This window comes from Mastigoproctus giganteus, chromosome 2 (assembly GCF_048544385.1).
Source record: "Mastigoproctus giganteus isolate SK-2022 chromosome 2, ASM4854438v1, whole genome shotgun sequence".
NCBI lineage: Eukaryota > Metazoa > Arthropoda > Arachnida > Uropygi > Thelyphonidae > Mastigoproctus > Mastigoproctus giganteus.
The window spans coordinates 93,315,863-93,342,104 of NC_143576.1; the positions used below are offsets into that span (position 1 = coordinate 93,315,863).

The following is a 26,242-nucleotide window of genomic DNA, read 5'->3' on the forward strand; positions in this document are numbered from 1 at the left end:
TTGGTTGAATGTTGATGGAGCAATTCACTCTAAAGCTTATTTCCAGTTTTTTTAAAAGGGATAAAAAGAAAGGAGCAATGAATACTGTGTGAAGGAGATAAAAGAACTTTATTATGATTTATTGTCATCTTCAATAAAAAAAAAGGGGAGGAAATTATTTTGAATTTAATTTTGTTGGCTAAATAACATGGGGATTGTCTGTTTAAGTAAACAGATACTTGTGAATAACTATGTAAAAATTTTAAGTTATATTTTAGGATTAAAATTCAGTGGCTGCCTTTAAATAGAGTTATGAGTCTGTCTAAAAAAAATTGTATATTCATAAATAAGAGACAGAAACTTCTGAAATAAAAAAAATAATAAAAAAAAAAAAAAAATGATTATATTCAGATTTGAAAAAACAAATCTCAATTGATATTTGATACAATATATAGTTGATACAATAACTTTATCATTATATATATATATATAATCATTTATAAAATATCACTATTATACCATGTGAAGTGAAAATTCTTAACAAAAAGGTTTTATTAAACTCATATATAATACAAGCTCAATACTACACTAATTTGTTTAGCAGGTGATGATATGGGGTTGCTGAACCCCATATTCAGACCATAAGTGATACACTTTGGAAGAACCAGACTTCTTGCTTCCTGCACTGTAATACAAATTTCTTCCAAAGTGTATCATTTATGTTCTGAAGATTGGGTTCGGCAAGAAATCTCAAAAATCACCTGTTAATAAATTAGTGTAGTATTAAGTTTGTATTATATATGAATTTAATAAAGCCCTTTTGTTAAGAATTTTTATGTGATATAATAGTGTTATTTTATTATTTTATCCAGTCAAAGCTCTTTATAGCGAACCTCTTTTTAACATCCCACATGTTATAATGTCTTATGTGGTTGGTCCTGGCCAATTTCTCATTAACCTAATGCTATTTTATGAACAATCGATATAAATTATGACAACCGTTTTCTCATTCCCCTGGGGGGTCGTTATATAGAACTTCAACTATATATACAGTATATATATATATAAAATATAGAAAATTAATAAATATCTTATGTAAAGTAAACTAAACAAGAACTAATTAATGCCATCTATACATATCTAGATAGAACATTACATCAGTCTTATTATATATTTTTTGTATAGTTTAAGTACAATTAGTAAAATAGGTAAGATATAGAATAAATATATTTCATATTGGATAAGCTGGTAGCTACTTAACCCTATAATAGCCATAAAGGGTCCACGAGGCCAAACCTAGTAAAGGATGATCATTAGTAAAAGTAAAAATAAAAATAAAACAATTAATAAACATAATAATATATATCAAGTCAATTATAGGTCATGGAACACATTGGATTAGCCCTTTGAAAAAGTCCCTTTCAATGTGTCCCATGACCTATAATTGACTTGATATTTATTATTATGTTTATTAATTTTTTTATTTTTACTTTTACTTTGACTAATGATCATCCTTTACTAGGTTTGGCTTCGTTGACCAGTTATGGTTATTATAGAGTTAAGAAGCTACCAGCTTATCCAATATGAAATATATTTATTCTATATCTTACCTATTTTACTAATTGTACTTAAACTATACAAAAAAAAAAAAATAATATATATATATATATTAATATGTTATTTACGAGGTTTCTGTATATGTGTTTTTTGTATTTGTGTATATATCTACTGGCCTGTCTTGTGACTGGTGGCAAGCATAGAGCTTGTTAATATAACATATATATATTTATATTTTTGTGTATATATGTTGTGTTTTATGGTTATAGGCATTGTTTAGCTAAAAGGAGGCGAAATTAGATAAGAATTTAGGATAGAAAATGGATACTCCTGCTCTCTTAGACACTAATAGCCCAGAGTGTGGAAGATTTTAGTTGTAGGAAAGTGAACAGTATATGATTGAAGAATATAAACTTTGTACGCGAGTTATCCAGGAATGCGATTTCCTATATGTGCTAGTAACTGCCCTGGACCTAAATATTTTCTGCTCTTTGGGCTGTTAGTGTATATGAGGACAGGAGTGTCTATTTCTATCCTAATTCATTACCTAATTTTTACTCCTGTAGCTAAACTGCTATACAATTGCCTTTAACCATCAGGCCCCCCCTTCAATACATTCTGCTTCATACATTATACATTCAAATGAAGGTCCTTTCAACCTTCAACAGCTCAGCTTCTAAACATCGAATATCACAGTTGGAAGAGGGATTTTAAGGAAGCTTGTTGTTCAGTGCAAAATAGGCTTTAGTGTTAGTGGAAGTTGAAGTGGAGGCATGTGATGCAAGAAAGTAGCATCAGTCAAAAAAAAAATTAAAAAAAAACATTTTTTCGCACATCCATTCCTTCTAAAAGTTTTTCCAGTTCCTTCTTCAATTTATTTAAGCTATCAGCTTCCACAATGACAAATAGAAGTTGGTTCCAGCAGTCAACTACCTGCTGGCTAAAGACAAATTTCCACACTTCTATTCTACAACTGTCTTTCCTCAATTTGAATTTATGTCCCCTCAGGTTTCATAATCTGAGCAAGAGGAAGAATCCCATCAGAATTGAGCCTGCTCAACCCATTCAATTAGAAAATGCGAATTGGAGAATTAGAATTAGAAAGTGTGAATTGGAATATCATCGGTTTGGCTGAAACAAGAAGAAGAAATGAATAACTTATAAGTTTATCAAGTGGAAATCTGCTGTACACCAATGGAGACAGTGAAAAGGAGCAAAGGTGGAGTTGACTTTCTGGTCCATAAAGATATAAAAAACAACATTTTGGAATTCAAAAGTACATCACCAAGGGTGTCAAGACTACTACTGAGGATTTCTAAGAGGTACAGGCTAAAGGTTATAATGATTTATGCACAAACATTGAGTGATGATGATGAAGAGGTTGAAGAAATGTACACCAAAATTGAGAGTCTTCTAGATGAGCAGAAAACCCACTACACTATCATTATGGGGGATTTCAGTGTTAAGGTTGGAAAGAAACAAAACGGTGTAGAAAGGGGAACTATAGCAAATTTTGGAATTGGTGAAAGAAATGAGAGGTGAAAGGCTTGTGGAATTTGCAGAATCTCGAGGATTGTCAGTAATGAACACTTTTTTCAAGAAAAGGGTGAACAGAAAGTGGACATGGAAGAGCCCAAATGGATTAACAGCTAATGAAATTGACTTCATTCTCATTAACAGAAGACATATTGTGAATGATGTTACCATCCTGAACAAGTTAAATGTTGGAAGTGATCACAGAATGGTAAGATGCACACTTGATATAGATGTAAGAAAAGAAAGGAAAAAACTGACTTGAGTAAATAATACGAAGGTCTTTGAGATAACAGAAGAGGAGAAAAAGTAGTAAGTACTGGAACTTAAGAAGTTTGAGCTTCTGCAGACTGTTCAGGACCAAGGTATCGATGAGGAATACCACAATTTTCTGAAAGTGATGAAGCCCAAGATAAGTAAAAAGAGTACCTATAAGTAAAAAGAAATCCAAAGAAAAAATTAGTCAAGAAACACTTCTCATGGTGAACCGAAGATGAGAAATGTAGAGCAAGATAAACACTGAGAAGGAGAAAATTGAGTATACTGAGCTATGCAAAGCCATTAGAAAGAGACTCAGAGAGGACATATGATTTAACACAAGAAAAGTAGAACAAGCATTAAGGGAAAACAAAGGGCTTAAATCAGCAGCCATGAGCTGAAAGACAAATGATATTGAAACTGAAGAATACCAATGGTGTACTTATAAATAGCAGAGAAGGTATAATTCAAATAGCAGAAGACTGCTATAGAGAATTATGCAAGGAGTGAGGGAATGATGCCAGCAGCACGGAAGATGGATTGCAAATTAGTAATGCATACGACATACCCAATATCCTTCCTGGTGAGGTAGAACATGTGTTGAAGAAAATGAAGAATCAGAAAGCCCTGGGGGAAGACGAAGTTATTGTAGAGTTGTTAAAATTAGGGGGAAGCGACATTACACAGAATCTGGCAAGATTCTTCACAAAATGCATTAGAAAAGGTGTGATGCCTAAGGAGTGGAATAATGCAATCATAGTTTTGCTGCATAAGAAAGGAGATAAATCAGAATTTGGAAATTATAGACCAATTAGCTTGTTATCTCACATTTACAAGTTGTTCACAAGGGTCATTACTAGCAAATTATAAAGAATACTTGATGAGAATCAACCGAAGGAGCAAGCTGGCTTTAGGACAAGATTCTCAACTATGGATTACCTTCATGTAATATCACAGCTAATAGGTCTCCGTAGCCGAGTGGGCAGGAGCGGGAGTGCAGTAGCACACGCTCTTTGAGTAGACCGGGGTTCAAGCCCCTGACTGCTGAATACGGTTGATCTGCCAACCCGCACTGGACCAGCGTGGCAGATTATGGTCCATTGCCCTCAGCATGAATTGTTGAGGAGGCTTCCACCCTGCAGTGGGTTGATAATGGCTGCACTTTACTTTTTTTTTTTTTTAATAGAGAAAGCAAATGAATATAAAACACCATTATGCCTGGCATTTGTGGATTATGAAAAGGCATTTGATTCCATACAACATAAGGCAATGTTTCGGGCACTGGAAAGACAAGGCATAGATTCCCCATATATTATGATTTTGAAGAAAATATATGAGAACACTACCTCCTTTATTAGACTAGACAAAGACAGTAGCAAATTTAAAATTGAGAAAGGAGTTCAACAAGGAAACACAATATCTGTGAAGTTGTTTACTGCTATCCTTGAGGAAGCTTTCAGAAGATTAGACTGGTCGCAGAAAGGAGTCAATGTGAATGGAGAGTACCGAAACCATTTGATTTCGGTACTCTCAGTTATGCAGAGTTAGTAAGGATTTCAGACTAAAGATGAATATGGCTAAAACAAAAGTAATGATGAACAAGTATGCCACAGAAAGGGATATAATGATTGAAGGAGCAGTAATTGAAAAGGTGGATTCATATACTTATCTGGGACAAGTCATTAACTGTAATAATGATAAATGACTGGAACTCAAGAGAAGAATAAATTTTGAATGGAATAGCATTCAGGAAATATAGTCACATATTGAGGAGGAATATCCAAATTTGTCTGAAACATAAAAGAATGAACCAATGTATACTCCCCACCATGACTTATGGAAGTGAAACTTGGGCACTCACCAAAAGAATGGAAGAGAAGCTGAGAACTACACAGTGAAGAACGGAAGGAATTATATTAGGAATCAGACTGTTAGATAAAAAGAGAAACACATGGATTAGGCAGCACACTCAAGTAAAGGACATTCTTATTAAAACTAAAAAACTATAATGGTCTTGGGCAGGACACATAGCTCGAAGATATGAGACAGATGGACTAAGAAAATAACAGAATGGCATGTAAGAGGAGCTAGAAGAAAACCCGGAAGACAACAACGAAGATGGACAGATGAAATTCACGAGTTCATGGGTAGTAAATGGATGGCCATTGCACAAAACAGAAAGAACTGGAAAGTTGCTGGAGAGGCCTTCATCCTGCAGTGGACTGAAAAGGGCTAATGACGAACCAATTCAAGGCCTTATACACCCCAATCAGATCACATCGCAGGTGCCTTGTCTCCAGATGCTGAAATTTGCAGAACTTGAGCCTCTCATGGTAAAAGGACCCCTTCGTTCCTCTAACCAATCTTGTTACCCTTCTCTGTACTCACTCAAGCAACTCTACATCCTTCCTAAAATGAGGCCTTCGGACCTGTATGCAGTACTCAAGGCATGACCTGACCATTGCCTTATACAAAGAGATAATCACCTTCTTTTCCCTACTAGCAAAATTCCTGCACATCATTGACAATACCCCATGACCTGTTCTGGCAGCCTGTAACTCTCTCCCCCCCATTCACCCTCTCAGAAATATAACATGCCTCCCAGATGTCTAACAGGCTTGCATAAATCACAAAGCATTGCAGTAATGATGACAGCTAACAACAGTAGATGATTCAATCTAATCAACTCCAAGTTCCAATCTGAAGTTCACTTTTTGGGGCAGAACCTATGCTATGCTATCAATTTGTATTGTTTTTTTGTTATCATTATTATATTTTTACTTATTTAAATCGGTTTGAGATATAAAACACCTCAAAAGCAGGCTACAAGGCCGAAGGGTTACATGCAAAGGTTTACATTAACTTGCTAAAGAATGATTAAAGAAAATAAAATAAACAGTAAATAAATATACAATATACATAAATAGATAACTATTAAAAATAATTATAAATATAACAGAATTTCATTAGAGTTTTTGACCAGAAATTAGGTTTAAAAAGTCTATTTTTAAAATCAGTTGTTGGACACTATATTGGATTTGTTGAGAATTACTCTTGGTTGGTGAAGCTGCATTATGAAACATTAACTACTGGAAAGCAGAGAAGTAGGTATAAATAAAGAATAGTGTGTGATTATCACATTCTCACCTGGTAGCATTCAATTAGACCTACACTCTAATTGGATGTTGACAAGTGAACATTAATAGCACCAGGGGTAACAAATAGAATATTAACTCAATTTGAATGAAGAATTAATTGTATTCATGGAAAAAGATTATACAGAAAGAATGATTCAATTTGGATCCTTGGCACTGGACTTGTTTCTCAAATGTTCATGTGCTTTTGTTGCACTGACTTCTTTCTGAGAATAGTGTATTGCAAAACTTGTTAGAGATAGGAGGAATGGCAGACATTACATTTTCAGCAAGTACCAAGGGTGTATATTTAGAGCCCAGTCAGATGAAATTCTTGATGAAGAATTGAATCTCTGTACACATTACATTTTCAGCACCTATTGAGGGTGTATATTTAGAGCCCAGTCAGATGAAATGCTTGATGAAGAATGGCATCTCTGTATGCATTATTGGGGCAAAGCTGTTCATTCTATATGGAAATTTGGTTGAATAAGTCCACTATTTTACTTGGAATCCTTGGGGTGGTACACCCAAGGATTCCAAGATTGAAGTGATCCAGATTGAAGTACTAAGGTTTTCCTGTTGACTCCAAGGGAGGGAAAGGGAAATCATTGTGGCAGTAGAGGGTGAACCTGAACAAGATATAGTTATTAACAAATGTAACAACTTGCCACCTAATTTTATAACTGAAGTGATTAAACTTGGCATTTAGTGTAAATAAAGAACATAGGCCGAGTGGGTAAAGTACCTGCCCGGCAACCCAAAGGTCGCGGGTTCGATTCCCGCCTCGGGCTTGGATCAAAGTACTGCAAAAACCTTGGGAGGTGCAATATGGCCACAGAAGCCGATGCGCCAACAACTACCAAATCAAAAAAAAAAAAAAAAAAAAAAAAAAAAGAACATAGATTTTAATGGTTCTATTTATTTTTATTATTTAACGTCGAATGGAAAAAGGTTTTGGAGTAGCTATTGTATTATGATGACTTGTGCCATTTATGAGGGAAAGTCCATAATTAAGAAAGAAAGGGAAAAAAAAAAGCAAGCAAGAAACTGATCTGAACATGACATTTATTTTTAAACAGTCATCAAAAATATTTATATACATGCCCTATTGTTTTATAAGATTCTTGAAACCTGCTATGTAAAAAAAATACTTCATTTGCTGCTATTGTAACCAGAAATTTAAATCATTTTCAACCTGTGCATCATCAGAATAGAATCACAGGTCCACCATTTTCAACCTGAATCCAAATATACACCAATGTATTGAAGCATCCTGATGAGTTTCTTGGAAGCTTTTTTGCCAGGTTTACCCCTGTCTGCAAAGAAGTTTAATGCTGTAACAGAGTAGAGTACTAAATGGTTGATTGTTGCATAAACCATTCGACATGCAAAACTGTTTGATCATTGTTCAGCCTGTAAGGCACCCCTCTGCTAACAGGTTTCCTGTACTTTAAATGATAACACTAGCCAACAAAAATATTTTTTTCCATACCTCCGCAATGATAATATGTGATTCTGGAAGAAATACACGCTGATTCCGAAAATCACCATTAAAAAGTCTCTATCATGTCATTATCATTATAAAAGATAATCATGACTTTACCAGAGCCGTCATGGTATTCTTGTTCATTTTCAAAGGCCTTGGTGATACTATAAATACTGCATCATAATTATTGACTTCACTCTTAGAGCTTAGGAACTCAGTTTACAGAGAATTTCTTGGGCTATTTGAGGTGCAGTGTGCTGCTGTTGCATGACAATGCAAAGCTTCATACAGCATGTGAAACATGAACTCCATGGCAAGCATTAATAATTTTACTTCAGGACTATTCAGTCATCCTCCTATAACTGTGACCTCACCACTAGTAATTTTTACTAGTCCATTTAAACAACAGCCTAATGGTGAAAGTTTTTCTGGCCATGCAAAGGTTGAAAGTGATGTTCTGTTATTGGTTGTGATAGCAACCAATGTTTTTATGCAGTGTAGGTTTTGGTTTCCTGAGTTTGATATAGCAATGGGACATATGTATAAATGTTTTTGATGATTGCATTGACAATTAAGTGCTATGATCCGTTAGCTTCCTGCTTGCTTCTTTTTTCTTTTCCTTACTGACCTCATAATTCCACACTGTGAAAAGAAATGTTAGTAATTTTTTTTTATTTTTTATTAAGCAGCATCAAAAAAAAAAAATCATTTTGAAAGCTTTCCTGGATGTAAATGATCAAATATCAAATTTGTATTATCTAATTCTAATATGCATAATGCACACATACATAAACATAAGAAACAGTGTGAAGATAATACTCTAGATAAGTTGTACATTATATTGTAATATTATGTTTCACTGGTTATTATTTTTTGCTAATCAGGCACCTGGTGTATTAGATGCATCAGAAACAGCTAGTCAGAGTGATGCTTGGAGTACTGATGTCCTTGCTTCTGATACAGAGCGATTACAGGATCTGGATACAGATGACACAGCAAGTGTTACTAGATCAGATGATACTGCTCGTTCCGAAGCTGATTGTGATACTTCTGGTCTTGATGTTTCTAGGTGTGAGCCAAGAGATATAATCATAGAAGATGTATTAGGTAAATATTTGTTATTTTCCACTGCTTATTAAAATCCTTGCTCTTGCCATTTGTGAGAGTTATGTTTGTGAAAATGTCCACATATGGCAAGATTAAGGGGAAATGGGAAGATGGCACTTTAGGTTTAAAGTTGGAAACATTTTATAAAATATACTCATGCTTTTTATTAATATTAACTGGCCATTAATTTTTCCAAATGTTTGCTTATACTGAGTAGAAATATACAGATCATTTGATTATAGTTTCTTTGAATGTTCCCAAGTATTGTTCCAAAATTGCTTTTATTACTCAGCACATATATTCAATTATGGAGAAGGCTGCTTTCTGTATGCTGTAACTTCATTAATTAAATAAATTAATACATATACTGTAGCATAAAATAAAACAGGAATGCAGTTTACAGTACTACTCAGAAAAATGCCATATTTGCCGGATGATAAGATGCACTGAAACATACAACACACCCAGATTTTAGAAGGGAAATCTTGGAAAAAAAAATATTTTATTGCATATATTTGAAATACAAATTCATAAGTAAAGATATAATTTTTTTGGTTGCAGGAGGAGTACTGAATTGCCTTCCAGCTCTCCTGTTTCTATGTTCTTAGGTATAACTTTCGATAACTTTCAATTTGAAGCTGACAGTGTATGAAAACCTCTTCTGCCTTGTACCAGTTTCATCAGAACTACAAATTTTGTACCAAATTAAAAGTACTGGATTGTGCAAAAGACAGAAACATGATCTATTAAAGAGAAGTTCTCTCTCTCTCTCTCTCTCCCCCCTCTCCCTTCCCCTCGGCGCCTCCGTAGCCAGGTGGGAAGGAGCAGCAGTGCGTAGCACATGTTTCTTGATTAGACCGGGGTTCGAGCCCGTCACCACCAAATACGGAGGATGCGGAAAGGTCAGGAAATGACCACCGCATATCCCGGAGCAATATGGCCTTAGTTGCTAATGCTCCTAAAAACCAAATAACAACATAACCCTTTCCCTCACTCCCTCCCTCCCCAACTGGTGACTGATTGATTTAATAGAAGGAATTAATATTTCTTAAAAGTCATGGATAATACCAATCAAATTATTATTAATTTGGGACTGATTGCTCTGTTTACTGTTGTTCATCTAGATATCATGGGAAGAAGCAGGGCAAGTTTGGAGGGGGAGATGGTGTTCATATATTAAAGTTAAGGCAGAGATATATGGTCATTCCCTGTAATCTTTTCCAGAAAAAGGTTTCTAGAAATGGGTTATGGGAAAAAGGTGACCAGGGGGTGGTCCACCTTTTCCCGTAACATGGCAATACATTGAAAGTGCATTGTCACTACCCCTCTCCCACACTTGATCTCTGCAGCCAACTAACTGCATAAAGAAATTACTGTATACAGCAAGTGCTTGTAGTAAGCAGCACATAGAGAAATGCATTTTTTCTAATCAAAAGATTGGATAATGTTAACCAGAAAGTGATCCTTTGACCATTAATTAATCACATTGCATCTCTGCATTGCGAGCAACAGTTCTTTAATTCTATGTTGCAACTCTGATCTTCTGAAAGGAAATTATTATTTGTATTAGTTGCGACAAATTATTCAAGAAAGCAAGCTTATACAGTATCAGCAAAAAAAAAAAAATCATATCATCCATCATCTCTAATAGTTAGTATTAGACGTGCAAAGAATCCACAGGTTTTTGCCACAGGCATCTGCCCAAACGAAAAAAAAAAAAAAAAAAAAAAAAAAAAAAAGAGTAGATAAGAAAATAGACAGATTGTGTTTCCCTCCTCATGTGGATAACTCCAATAGACCTTTGAATTTCTTCAAACTGTCAGTCTCAATTACCTGTGGAGGAAACTCAAAAATTTGCTGGCTGAAAGCAAACGTTTTACAGTCTAGTCCTCTTCCTTTGTAATTTGAATTTATGGCCCCTAGTTCTGAAATTCTTTATACCAGTGAAAATTTTGCCTTCATCCATTTTACTAACCGTTCTCAGACCCTTATAGACACCTCAATCACGTCTCCCTCTAAGGTGCCTAGTTACCAAGCTCTGTAGCCAACATAATAAGAGTCTTTCCTTGTATGGTCTTCCTTTTTCTGATCTCATTGTGTGAGTTGCCTGTCTTTGTACCTTTTCAAGAATCTCAATATTTTATTTTAGTAGAGGTCTCCATACTTGGACACAGTATTCCACGTAAAAAAGTAAAGTAAAGTGCAGCCATTATCAACCCACTGCAGGGTGGAAGCCTCCTCAACAATTCATGCTGAGGGAAATGGACCATAATCTGCCACGCTGGTCCAGTGCGGGTTGGCCGATCAACCGTATTCAGCAGTCAGGGGCTTGAACCCCGGTCTACTCAAAGAGCGTGTGCTACTGCACTCCCGCTCCTGCCCACTCGGCTACACGTATGGCCTTACAATTGCCTTCATATAGTAGGATTATAACCTCATCTCTGTACGCTATTGTTCGATAATTCATTAACCGTATATCATGGGCTTTCTTGGCCACTTGTTTACCCTGCTCAGAGAACGTAATATCTGCCCATATTATAACTCCCAGATCCCTTTCTTTTTCTACTGTTTTTAATTCAAACTTCACCAAGTGTATAAGTTGCTATTCCCAAAGTGTAAGTCCTAGCATTTTGTTGCATTAAGACACAGCTGCCACTTTTCTGACCATTACTCTGTTCAAGGGTTGGGTGTTGGGTCCATTGTTGTTTTCTGTATTTATCAATGATATTGATGAAGGTATATCAGGCTTAATGTTGAAGTCTGATATACCTTCATCAAGCTTAATGTTGAAGTTTTCAGATGATACAAAGGTTTGCAGGGTTGTTAATGACAGTATGCTACTGCAAGAGGATCTAGAAAAGTTGGGCTGATGGACTGAAAAGTGGCAACTGAAGTTTAACATTGATAAATGCAAAGTACTGCATATGGGTAGCAGTAACTCCAGAGAAATGTACCAACTGGGTGGTGTTACACTGAGGGTAGTGAAGAATGAAAGAGGCTGGGGATAATTGTGCAGTTAGATATGAAGGTTTCTGAGCAGTGCAGGCAGGCTGCAAGAGTAGGTCATGGGGGTCTTGTCGATGATATACAGGAATTTTGCTAGCAGGGATAAGGAGGTGATTATTCCCTTGTATAAGGCAATGGTCAGATCACACCTTGAGTACTATGTACAGGTCTGGAAGCCTCATTTCAGGAAGGGTGTAGAGTTTCTAGAATGAGTACAGAGAAGAGCAACAAGACTGGTGAGGGGAACAAATGGACGGTCTTACGAAGAAAGGCTTAAGTTCTTAAAATTGCAACATCTGAAGATTATGCACCTCACAGGTGCATAATCTCCAGATGATTGGATTGAGCAGGCTCAGTGCTGATGGGACTTTTCCTCTTGCTCAGATTACAAACCTTGAGGGGGCACATAAACTGAAATTGAGGAAAGACAGTTGTCAAATAGATGTGTGGATATTTGCGTTTAGCCAACAAATTTCATCTGTCATTGTGGAAGTTGATAGCTTAAATGAAATGAAGGAGGAAGTGGATAAACTTTTGGAGCAAAAGAATGGGTGAAATGGGAAAGTTTTTTTTTTTTTTTTTTTTTTTTCTTCCGATGCTGTATAAGCTTGCTTTCTTGCATCATATGCCTCTACTAGGGCTTACAATACCGTTCAAAATATTAATATGGTATTTCGGTATTTTTAATTTATGAAACCTGGATACCAGTATTGCAAAAACAAACGCTTTTTCTCAATAAATTTTGATGACAGTTAATAAAGTAAGGAAAAAATGAAGTACTGTAATTACTTCAATTCAAGTTTTAAATAAAGATTTCTTGCAATAACAAATATTCTGAAAAAAATCATTAAAAATACAGTTATTCTGGAAAAAAAAATATATATATATACATATTGTCACTGCAAAGTTTAGTTATGTTTAAGCCTCCACACTACCTGTCCGGATAAAGTGAGCTGTTAAGAAACATAGGCAATCAATAGTATGATTGTTTAAAATGGATCTAATTTTGGTACATATTTGATTAGCAGCAGAAAACGCCCTTTCAGATTCTATTCTAGTACTGTTGTACTGAGATAATCATGGACGATCTCAGTCCATATTTTCTAGGCTTTGAACTTTTTTAGCAGAAATAGTTAAAAGTATTTCATTAATTTCCGACTCAAGTTCATCTTTTAAAATCTCATTGGAGTCGGGCAATTTCTTATTTTGGAAAGAATTTGCGGAACACTGATGTTCATCCTTGAATTATGTTCATCATTTTCTGAAGGAGAAAGACATTTTATTCAGCAAAGTATAATATTCGCTATAGTATCTTTAATGAGTCTGGGAGAGAGCAAAGAGTGGGGATAAGGAATAAAGATAGCAAAGAGTGCAGTTAAGGAATTCTTCACATATATAAATGCAAAGAAGAGAAGGACAAATCAGATCGGACGCATGTGTAATTGCGTGGGATAGTATTAGATACCCCAACTGATGTTGCAGATGAACTCGACAGTTACTTTGCATCGATATTTACAGAAGAAAAACCCTTCACGTCAATGAGAAATTATGGGAGCGAAGTTGAAAAAAATGTAATTAATGATGTTGAAATTTCACATGTTGATTTAATGATAAAACTTTCATGCCCACAGGCGAGTAAGGCTCTTTTGGTTGATGGAATATACCCTATAATCTTAAAGGAGGCGGCTAATGAGTGCATTGAACCATTAAGGCTAGTTATGAGAGCATCACTGGACTCAGGAGAGATTCCATTGGATTGGTGTAAATTGGTGTAATGGGAAATTACCGACCGGCTAGTCTAACTTCAGTAGTAGGGAAAATCATGGAGGCAATGATCAAGGGTGGAATTCAGGTTCATTTAGATGGAAATGGAATTCTGTAGGATACACAGCATGGTTTTGTAAAGGGAAAATAATGTTTAACAAATCTGGTTAGCCATTTTGACAGGTCACTCGTGAGCTGAATTTAGAGAATAATTTCGACATTGTTTATTTAGATAGCAGCAAAGCATTTGACTCAGTCCCACATGAGCAGTTACTTTATAAGTTGGGGCAGGCTGGAATTATAGGATAGCACGATGGCTTGAGGGCACCAGGCAGGGGGTTGTGATAAATGGTTATTCCTCAGATTGGGTTAATGTAAGAAGTGGGGTTCCCCAAGGATCAGTATTGGGATCACTGTTATTTTTGATTATCTTAAATGACATCTATGAAGGGATATAGGGTGTGATGTCTAAACTTGCAGATGATGTAAAGATCAGTAGAGTAGTTAATGATCGCCGCCAAGCAGAGCTTCTTCAGAGTAACCTAGATAAACATTCGGGATGGTCAGAAAAGTGTCAGCTATATGCTTTAATTCAACAAAATGCAAGGTCTTACACCTGGGGAACAGCAACCCCAAAATAACTTATACACTTGGTGGAGTTGAACTAAAGTCAGTAGTGGAGGAATGGGACTTGGGAGTTAGACATGGTTGTCCGAGAATTGTGGACAGGTTGCAATGTTGCATGGTGTCCTATCGATGATTTATCGAACATTTGCTAGTAGAGATAAGGATGTCATAATCACATAAAGGTGATTAAATTATAAACTTTTTTTTTTTAAATTAGTACCGAAAAACCGGTATTTTGTATCAGTACCAGAACTTGAATACTGGAAAAAATCCCAGGATCCTGAATACCGGGATCTCGGTATTGTAAGCCTTAGTTTCTACTGACGCTAATGCTAAAGGTCATTCTGAAGGAGAGCTGCTTGGCACTATCATTAATGACTCTTCCAATCTTTATATCATATGCAAATGTTGACATTGCTCCCTCTATCCCTTTGTTGATGTCCTTTATGATAATCAGAAACAAGTGGTCCTAGAATCGATTCTTGGGATCCCACTTCTGACTTTACACCAAACTGAAGAATATCCATTAATCATAAATCTCTGCCTTTTGCACTGCTGTCAACCTGTGACCTGTCTATAAATCTTTCCAATAATCCTAATATTTTCCAGCTTATACAGCACTCTTAATCACTGCCTCCAAGAATTTCCCTACCACTGAAGTGATAGGGGAACTACAGACTAACCAGTCTGTAGTTATTGACTTTATTCTTAGGACAGCCTTTATGTATTGGCGATATGTTGGCACTTCTCCAATTGAAAGGAATCTCACTTAGAGTCCAATAATGCCCTCATAATTAACTTCAGTGTTTCAATGCACTCTCTGGCCACCTTCCTCAAAATTACTGGGTATATACCATCATATCCAGGAGCCTTACTTGCCTTTAGGTTCAAAAGTTTTTCTAATAAATAATCTTCTGATATTTCAATATTGCTAATTTTATGCTTTCCAGCTTTATTTTTACAGTTTTTCCTCACCATTAAGGGTAATTTTGTCAATAGATTTATGCTCAATAACAGTTTGTCAGTAACATGAGCTGAGTTTTCTAAACTTTCCCACATCTAATACACAAGGATCTGATTTGATTCATTTTCTTCTTCTTTGTATTCATATATATGAAAAACGCCTTGTCTCCATTCTTTTCTCTCTTAGCCAATTGTCTTTTTATTCTGCAATCATTCTTTTTTAATTTAAATTTGTTCCCTTTTGTGTGTCATCTGAGAAAGAATAAAGAAGCCATGCAGTTAGTTTACTTAGCCCCTCTAAAATCTTATAGTTCAGTTAGGTCACCATGCAGATGCCTAGTTTCCAGAGACTGCACCCCTAGTCTTTCTCCATCAGAGTATCTCTATGTGGTCCAAAGTTCTCTGAACCTTTCTAACAGATCTGTGTCCTTCCTAAAATGAGGTTTCTAAACCTGTATGCAGTATTCCAGATGTAGCCTTAATACAGTGTGGAATAATCACCTCTTTGTCCCTACTGGAAGACTTCCTTCGTATCATTGACAGAACCACTGAGCTGTTTTATTAGCTTGTTTGCCCTACCCAGAGTACTTCACGTTGAATTGTACAGTTGCATCTAAGACTTTTTTATTATCAACTACCTTGAGTTTGATGCTACCCAAGTGGTATATTGTTCCAGGATTACTGCTACCAAATGTAGTAATGCGAATTTATCAATTTTTAACCTCAGTTGCCATTTTTCAGGGCATCTGCCTAGTTTATTGAGAGATTGTTGAAATGGCATACCCTGATTACTGCTATTATTCATTCTGTCTATTTTTGTATCATCACCAAGCTTATTAAACTACAAATATTTACCTCAATATCATTAATGTATATTAAAACAGTAAGTTGCCCATTACTGAATGTGTTTTACCCAGCTCATCACATGTCTATAAAGAGCAATGGCCAATTTATAGCCACTCTGTCTCCTGCCACTTAACCATCTCTTTAGCATAGTTACTACTATGCTAAAGGGATGGTTAAGGGATGCCCCTAGTACCACATTACTCTGATTTTTACAACAGTCATTCATGAGTTACGCATGAGTTTCAGAGGCTTTACTGAAACCTAAATATATGATGTCAGATTAATCCTTGCATCCAGTTCCTTTGTGATGGTCTCATAATTGCATATGAGGTCATCACAAAGGAACTGGATGTAAGTTGCTAATCAACTATGAGGTAGTCAAGCATGATCTCCCTTTAATAAATTCATGCTGTGTGATTTCTTTCTCAAGATGCCACTCTTATCAAGATAATTTTGCATTACTTGTTTAGCTATTAACTCCATTATTTTTCCTAACACATAGGTCAAACTTATAGGTATATCTGTAGTTTCTCACTTCACTCTTTGAATCCCCCATTTCCTGAATATCAGGATTCTCTCATGTTAAGGATAAAAGGTTTATCTTTTGCAGCTTCTTTTAATTTAATAGGTTCAATTCCACCAGTCCCATGTGCCCTATTCACTTTTAGCTGTGGCAGGTTTTATACCATTTTCCTAATGGTATAAAATGATGTCTGCTAACCCAATCTTTAAAAGCTTCTTTATGTGTGAATATAGATGGAAAATATTTATACATTTATCAGCAGTCTGTACAGACCGTCAACAGACATGCCATTCATATGCAATGAACCAATGTGGTTTATCCCTTTTCTTCTGGTGTTAACATAAACAGTTTTTCTTTCAGTTATTATAAAATCATTATATTCTAATTAGTATTAGACAGATGTCTGCTAACCTAATCTTTAAAATGTTATAGGTGGACAACATTTATGCATTTATTTATCAGCGACCCGTAAAAGCTCATCAACAGATGTGCCATTCACATGCAGTAGACCAATGTGGTTCATTCCTTTTCTTCTAATATTAACATAAACAAAGAATTCCCTGCTATTTTTCTCTGATCTCAGCCAGACTTCTCATAATTTGCTTCAGTGCCTGATCCCTCCTTAGTAACTTGATTACTTAGGGGTTTGCGCCTCCGTAGCCAGGTGGGAAGGGCAGCAGTGCGTAGCACACGCTTCTTGATTAGACCGGGGTTCGAGCCCGTCACCACCAAATACGGAGGATGCGGAAAGGTCAGGGAATGACCACCGCATATCCCGGAGCAATATGGCCTTAGTTGCTAATGCTCCTAAAAACCAAAAACAACAACAACAACAACAACTTAGGGGGTTAGTCATACTTGACTACTGACACCATTATTTTGCCTGGGACTGAAGTCATACTTGTCGATAATTACTCACTTCATCCTCTGAGCCACCCTTGTGAATAGGAGACAGACTCCTTTGCATCTCTCCAATCTATAGAGACTTTTCCTGAATCCAGGGATGTTCTCATTATTATAGTTAATTAACTCCTTTACTACTTTATTCTCATTATTATAGCTTAGTGATTTAATTACCTCTTTTACTACATTTAATATATACAGACTAATTTATATGTACTGTAAGAGTCTTTTAAAATTTATAATCACTCCACCCATCTTTCTTCTATTAAATTCATTGGTTCATCTGATATCCATTTTGGTTCATCTGATATTTGGTCTAAACTTTGAAGTATTTCTTAGGTGGTATCAAATGCTTGTTATCTTCTAGAAAATCAGAAATGCCCTGTTACTGAACAACTCGCAATGTTTGGATTGTTAAAATGCCCCATGGTAAGACATTTTGATTTGCCAGCCCACTTTGTCTCTATAGTTTTTTGTTATACTCATCCATTTTAATCTATAACATCTGTCCTGTAACATATTTCTATTCTTATTTTTGTTTTACAAGTGTTTGTCACACCAGCCAGCCTCATTATTAACCAGGTAACCTGTGTCTCTTAAGTGTACTTTCCAGAATCTACATGCTTATGAAAATCGTGCTGCCCCATTATGTCTGTCTTGTCTACATGTTTATACATTATAATCACTATATTCAAATTCTGCCTCCTCAATATCAGAGTGACACCATGCTTCTGTAGTACCTATAATGTATAAGCATTTGATGACAGCCAATACTTAAGGAGCATAAGATTATATTCTGCTCCTAGGATTAATATATAATCAAAGAAATTGGTGCCTGCTTGTGTTTTTGGTAATTCTGACACAGCCCATGTAATTGTTAATCCCAATGTGTATCTCCCACATGCCCTGTAAGTGCCTACCCCTCTTCTCAGTTTACTGCAACCCAGCTACCTAAGATTAATATATAATCAAAGAAATTGGGTGCCTGCTTGTGTTTTTGATAATTCTGGCACAGCCCATGTAATTGTTAGTCCCATGTGTACCTCCCACATGTCCTGTAAGTACCTACCCCTCTTCCCAGTTTACTGCATTACAATAGAAGCAATGCAAGAATCAGTTCCAATTTTGGCTATCCTTAAACTATTACTCTGTGTATTGCTCTAAACTAGCAGTTTTCCAGTCCACCTAACACTATCTCAATAGCACAGCAACTATTCTTGTACTGCCTCTATTCAAGCTTTTATTCAAGTGTGTCTAGTCTCTGTAAAACTGTCACTTTTGTTAAAAAGTACTGGCCATGCGATATTCTAGAAAATTTCAAATTCATTCATAACTTGGGGTTTTTTTTCTTAACAACCTCAAGCTTGTTAGTAGAGCCTCAGATTGCTTACACTTAACATTATTAATACCAGCATGTACAACGATATCACCCTTTTATACACATAACCATTTGTGGTCCTATGTCACAACCACCATGACATCTTAAACAGTCCAGTGTCACAGTCACTGCAACTCATAGCATACTTCTGATTGTGGAATTTGTTTTCCCACTGTACTGCAATCTATTTACATTTACAGGTAAATAGAAACAATCGGAAAAGCTAAATCAATGCTTATTGATGTTCATATTCAGTTGTTAAGTGGAGACAGTCCTCCCTGCTTCCCAGTCTGGTGTTTCAACTTTGGCATTTTCAATTATAGAATTTGTTTTCCCAGTGTTCTGGTGTAATTATTGTACTGCCATCCATTTATATTTCACATAAATGATCTTCAATCTCTATTGATCTTTATATTCAATTGTCGATGGCAGGTGACACATTGTTTTTTCAGTCAGAGAGTAACTTATATTCTGTGTTAGAGTGAAGTATTTAAACATGCTACTGCCATTCTGAAGAAATTAAAGGCAAAAAAGGGAACTCTTAAGATTGTTTCCAACTGTTCCATGCAGTGTGACTGGGTTTCAGTTTTGTTAATTGAACTAAAGGTATTATCAACATGATTAAATGAAAAAAAAAAATGATATAAAGAATTGATGTTCTGAAGAATGGACAGAGAGAATTCCATTTTTCAAGTAAGTTTTTAGCAGGAAGAGGTTCTTCTAGTATAGGTTCTATACTATATGAGTTACACAGCCTTAGTTCTAGGAAGTGTTGTGTCAATGCACAGTCACCAGTGCTTCTCAGACAGTTACACAGGATGTTTGATCATAACCTATTCGGCCATATTGTATGGTGCTGAATTGTGGGTGTCTGCCACCCCTACCCATATTAAGAAAATATGGGACTGGATTCTGGTTGCAGAAGTGGGCCATCAACAAGCACCATCTACCCATCAGTTAAGGACCACGCAGTGTACAGAACAACTGAAACTACAGCATTTGCCCAACATCATTGCCTGATGATGACTGCCGTGATATCCTCACTGTGCTTCTGGCAGATTTGTGAGTGGCACATCCCGCCATCTTTAAGAGGCACGAAATCCCTGAGGATGAAAGCAAACAGACTGAAGATGGCTGATAGGTCCATACCAGACGGCGTTGGAATCAGTCTGCTGCTTATCTCAAATTAGAATTGACCTGGAAGGGTAAGTACACAAAACAAAATCGCAATGTGGTTCGGTGAGGCTACTGTCGCCTAACAGTTGTGCGTGTTTTTGAAGTGTATACTAAATTGTGTGCTTATGTGAACAAGTATCTATAGTGTTTTCAGTAATTGTTATATTGAGCAACTTGCATGTTAACTGTCAGGACAGAAATAGTGTAAATTTAATGGATCGATATTTTGTATTTGTTTATATTATACGTAAATCGCCTGTCATTTACTGTCATGAAGGGAATTTGTCACCCACCGTTGTAACACTTTATTTAGTATGGTAGGACAAGTAAAGATTATTTATTTATTTATATACAAATAAATGATATAAAATATAATATTAATTTTTTTACATACTTTTATTTTTTATTTATTTATTTTTTTTCAATCAGGCTGCATGCCACAAGTAAGTGTATCATGTGCCACGGGTTGGCCACCATTATATTATCTCATCTAAACCCAAAATAAAGAATTTTTCAACATCACATTTCAACTAGCAATTTTTTTGGTTGTTAGAGCTGGGTGACTGCATGGGAAGATAGTGAAAATAATGCTGAACAATATCATCGTTTTCCCTTGGCAGTAACCTATACTCTGTGTTAGAGTGAAGGATTTAGACATGCTGCTGCCAAGATTTTATAAATGCCTTTCTGATGGTGAAATTGAGAAAATTACTCCATGGTCCTGTTTTGACCTATCCTTACTGCATAAAATATTCCTGGTTTCCTTGACAAATAGATTCACTGAGAATGACTACATCCTGTGGGATACTCCCTCTGCTTGTTAGTGTCCCTTGCTTGGACTCCCCAAAATTTCCATTCTCTGGAGAGGGACTCTGCTGGCATTGGGGCTCCTAGCACTCATGTGTGGAGTATACTGACCTCACTCACCACAAAGTTTTCCTTTGGTGTGGAATTTGCACTAGGCTCCTCTTGTCCAGTGTGGGATTCTGTTGCTGCTGCTTGCCATGCCAGGTTCCTTATGCCCAGTGTGGGATTTGTTAGCACCTTGCTTCTTGCGCTCAGTATAGGAGTCACCTTGTGATACAAAACCATTTGCAGATACCACCTAACTTCATTGTGATAACATCAGACACCTTGTACCCAGTGGAAACACAGACACTGAGCCCCTGATTTTGTGTGTGTGTGTGTGTGTGTGTGTGTGTGTGTGTGTGTGTGTGTGTGTGTGTGTGTGTGTGTGTGTGTGTGTGTGTGTGTGTGTGTGTGTGTGTGTGTGTGTCCCTGCTGGCATTGTGGCTTTGTGCCCAATGCATGGTATCTCTCCTAGCCTACATGGCCATCTGTGCTACACAAAATCACCATGCTCTTGGATCTTTCCCCTTTCCTAGTGGTATCTTGTGGGGGTCTCCAACCCCAACAGCCGTCTCTCCTCCCAACTAGAGGCATATTGTCCACACTGTGCTTGAGCTTTCCCCCTCCTACATACTGAACATTCCTTTGCTTTTAATGGCTTCCCTATCAGCACCATTCTTCTGATTTCCTCAGAGGATGCTCACCACTTTTTCTCTCCTTTCTCATTCTCTCACCCTGTACCTTCTCACTCCTTTGCTTTCTCCCAGGTCCCCTTTCACATCCAAGGACCAGCCACTTGTTTTGCTAGAGCAAATGAGGGGCAAGCCCTGATCATCTCTCCCACTCAAGTGCTGCTCTCTGCCATGCTTGTCAAGTCGAGGACCTACCCAATCTAAGCTTTACATGTGACAGATGGCATGCCTCCTCATGGCAAGGAATGGGTACAAGGAATAGCTGTCACCATTCTTTCATTGATTGCTGCTTCATGCTAGCTAAGAGGCCAGTCATATGGCACACCATTCTACACATGCTGACTGGCATTACAAAGTTCTGTACCATCACAAGAGGATATCATGTGGAGTTGAAGGAAACTTCTGGTGCTGCCTTGTGGGACTAGTGCATTCTACTCAAATGATCCTGCCACAAAATCCTCTACAAAATTAAGCAAACCTGCACAATTAAGGCACATAAAATTATTCCTTTACTACAAATTATGATGTAGTTAAGGAAAAAGCTTCAAACTTTTCACTACAGACATGAAAACTATCACCCAAAATGAATGATGTTGAAATATTATCATCATTTTACATTGTAATGAATCATAAATTTTGTAAAACATTAGGATAAATCTTGTCATTATTTTTTTGATGAAATAATATCCTCAACTGCAGAATTTCTCAAATTCTTTAGTTTCGGCAAATCACACAACTGAAGTCAACCAGTGTGGTCATCTCTGAATTTTTCATGCTCCAATCTGTTGTAAACACAACAAAGAGATGGCAAGATGTACCAGAAGAATTTCAACACAACTCATATATTAACAGACACTATTTAAAAGTAATCTTTAAAACATAAAACTATGTATGTAACCCTGAAAGGATTAATTGAAGGCGATTCATTGTAGATTTATATTATATTGTGTGACAGCAAGTTAAAATGTATTTTCGATTTTTAAATAGAAAATCATGTTGATTTTCTATTTAAATTTCTATTTTCTATTTATTAATGAGATGCAACTTGGAATATGTATTACAAGATTAGTACAGTATGAAAGTAGCATATTTTTTATTTATATTTTTATATTTACAGCACCTAACATAAACCAAGACTGTGCAAATATGCTTCTTGATAGTTCAATACAAGACATGCCTCCAAAAATTCTCTATCCACTGTCTGTTGATGTATATGTAAACCAGAATGGATTGTAAGTATCTTATGTACAAAATCGTATGAACTTTAGAGAAGAAACTCTGTGATTGTATAGATATATATGAAGTGCATTCAGAAAGTTTTGCTTTTTAATTGTTTTTATTTGCTGCTTTTCAGTGTCCAGCAGTGTCCACATATATCCTGTAATATTTTATTCACTTTTGGAAAGTTGTGGCAAAGATTTCTTGCAGGTTATGTTGAGCCTGCTAGTAAATTGCTGATCATATTACAGATCTTTTTCCAAATCTATATTTGCAGAGATGATTCCATAGTTCTTTAAAGAACCAGAACTTTCTTGGAGATATTTCTGGTGAGTATGAAGCATGTGAAAAGATTTCAAAATTTTTGCATCTGAAAAATGACATTGCAACACTAGAGCAGAGAGGGAATTGTCATGATGAAGGACCACATCGTTTCTGGTCTTTTATGTATACAAAATTCGAAGTTTGCTCCTCAGTGCAGCTTTATACAGTGAGTGTCTTGTACTATAGTGTGGAATTTGTGAGAATGATTTCTTGTGATCCTCTGAAAATGGTAAAAAATATTTTTTTGTGAAAAGCTGTTGCCAAAAATGTTTTTGGTGGTGGCAAGTCTGTGTGTTTCCATTAGGCAGACTGGGGTTTTTGATTTGAAGTTAATCAGTGGAAAGCATAATTCATCCATTACTGTGATCTCTTGTGTGAATTTTAGGTCTCTTATATTGAGCAACCATGGATGAGAAATCATCACTTTAAACTCGTTGTGTACATATGTAATGGACTGAAGTTACTCATGGTTAAATGATCCATCACAAACACTGGCATTTTACTATATTTCATTACTTTTGCTTGTCTTTGGTAGTCTAGATAATGGGTCATTTTCAGTCATTGTTTGGCCTTCCAAACAGTGGATCCCTGTGACAGTGCAGCTTTCAACAGTTGATTCTCCATACAGTTCTCTCTGTGGAGTCTTTCCCCCTTTTCCTTGCATTGCAATGACTTTGAGAACTCATTCATTTTGGTCCAAACTTATTTCATCCAGATTACAAATTTGGAATTCATGTGAACAACTACTTCAAATTAACTTTTTAGAATGCATCTCATACATCGGAAAATACTATATGTTCTAACTATGTAAATTTCTTATATTGTATCATGCATTTCTTATTACATGTCTGCTAACTTGTATTTTTTGAATTTCTTGGCATTTTAATATTAATATAATATTGCATTTTCCCTTTTCTCCTTTATTGTAAATGGGTTGTGTGTCCTTTGAAGTAAAACAAAATAATTTTCACTTTTGACATAAACTAAATGTTTATTTTACTAAAAATTAAAAGTAGTTCAAAACATGAAAATCTCATTTGCACAAGAATAAGTCGATGTTTGAAGTACATGCTATTGAGAGACTGTGGTTCCCTCATGCATGTCTACAAAATAAATGCCATAGTGCCCTTGTATTCTCTTCATTTTGTGGAAACTCCTTTGATCCTATATGGTTATGCTGGAGTATAAACAGAATATTTATTTTATTTATTTATTGGTGTAATAAATTAATTTTATTACATCAATGCCCACAGCTGTAGCATGAATTATGGGAATCATGTTTTAGCTCCTCTCATATTTCAAATTATACTGATGTATGTAACTACCTGGAATGATAGTGACCTTGACATATAGGTATTGCAGCGTGATTGGCATACTTTGTATTAATTGTACTGAAAGTGTTGTTATTCTATTCATGGTGCAAACTTTGTAATACATATTAATTGTATATTGTATTAAACAAATTTTTAAACATGGGAATATTTATCCGTTTTAAGGGGAACAAGGTCTATTTTGTATAAACTTATATTGCATTAACAAGGTTTTCATATATTAAAATGCATCTTGGAATAGCCCCTTATGCTGCATGAGAAATTAGGTGAATGTGATCATTGACCATTGCATTAACTAAGCACCCAGCACAGAATTCAGTTTAACAATTTTTTTAAAATAGGGTTGGTTTTTGGCTAACATGACAGATTGGTTTAACTTAACTTCTCCATGACTTTTCCATGATTTTAGAAAGTGGAAGAGAATTTTCTTCTTTTACTGTGCAACCTCCACCTTTCACATCCCACAAGTCAGTATGCTTCTCAATCAGTTTTTGTGAGCAGCTGTCATGCTGCTCACATGGTTATTTTGGAATCTCAGCAATCTCTTGATTTAAGTTAATCATTTGCATAACTTTAATTATTTGCATAACAGTATATTCACCTTCAGGAAGCATTACTAACCATCCATACCAGCTCCAAGAAGATTAAGGCAAGCTGTGTGAAGTGTAACTTCTCTAGATGCAAGCTAGTCAAGTCAAACAAGGTCCATGAACATGGGAAAAAAAGTTTGCAATCTGGATGAAAAACCTGGTGAGGAGGAGTTCATTTAAGGGTTTTTTAGACAACAAAACTACATGGGATATACACTTCTTATGGCTACTAGATCTGATAGCAGTAGCAGCAAACAAAGTAGAAGGAAGATTCTGATTGATCCAAACTGGTGCCATACACCATCATCATCATCACTGTCCTAACACCTACTTGTACCTGCACTTCCTCAGCAATAAACTCATCCATGCTTTATTCCTCTATCCTATCAATTTTAATCTTTTGATCCTTAGTCATATCCTCCGTATGATAAATCAAACATTGAGGATATGTTACTGCCCCTGCCCCGAAGAGGCGGATCTCCATTGTCTAGAACTCAATTAAACTTCAAAGGCAAACTTCTATAAATTATGATTTTTGTTCCAGCCAAATTAAAAACTATAATCATTAAAATTCATCAATATATTTTTGTATTTTATACTTTTTAAAGCATTTTCATTTTATACAACTATAAATTATAAAATCAAACTCCAATTCCAACTAAATCTCAAGTCCATAAAAACACTATTTACATACGGAGGGTTGAGATTCATCGTGGTTTAAGTCAGTCTATTCTGATTTTTGAGGACAAGGTGTTTTGTATTTGCATTCATAAAAAACTAAAAAAAAAAAAAAAAAAAATCAATTTAACGAATCGCGATGCACCTGGAGGTTAAAAAAAATTTAAAAATTTACATGAGCTTGACAATTTTTGTTAATATTCAATATTTTGGTCAGCTGTGTTTATATAATTGACTTACACCATTATGTTTCTAAGTAGTTTACCTATTTTGAAATGGCAAATTACTGTAAGGAGATGACTGTGTTATCAAAACTA

The 26,242-nt window shown here is 35.8% G+C and overlaps 1 protein-coding gene across 6 annotated transcripts in view; it reads left to right on the forward strand.

Moving 5' to 3' along the window:
* The window catches only part of Gapvd1 (GTPase activating protein and VPS9 domains 1), a 442,880-nt gene that overhangs the window by 205,391 nt on the left and 211,247 nt on the right, over positions 1 to 26,242 (forward strand). For all 6 annotated transcript variants that reach the window (XM_090389457.1, XM_090389454.1, XM_090389464.1 and 3 more), the window contains exons 12-13: positions 8,835 to 9,057; positions 22,902 to 23,016. In XM_090389457.1, coding sequence (XP_090245583.1) covers positions 8,835 to 9,057; positions 22,902 to 23,016 — 338 coding nt within the window. The remainder of the gene's footprint in view (positions 1 to 8,834; positions 9,058 to 22,901; positions 23,017 to 26,242) is intronic.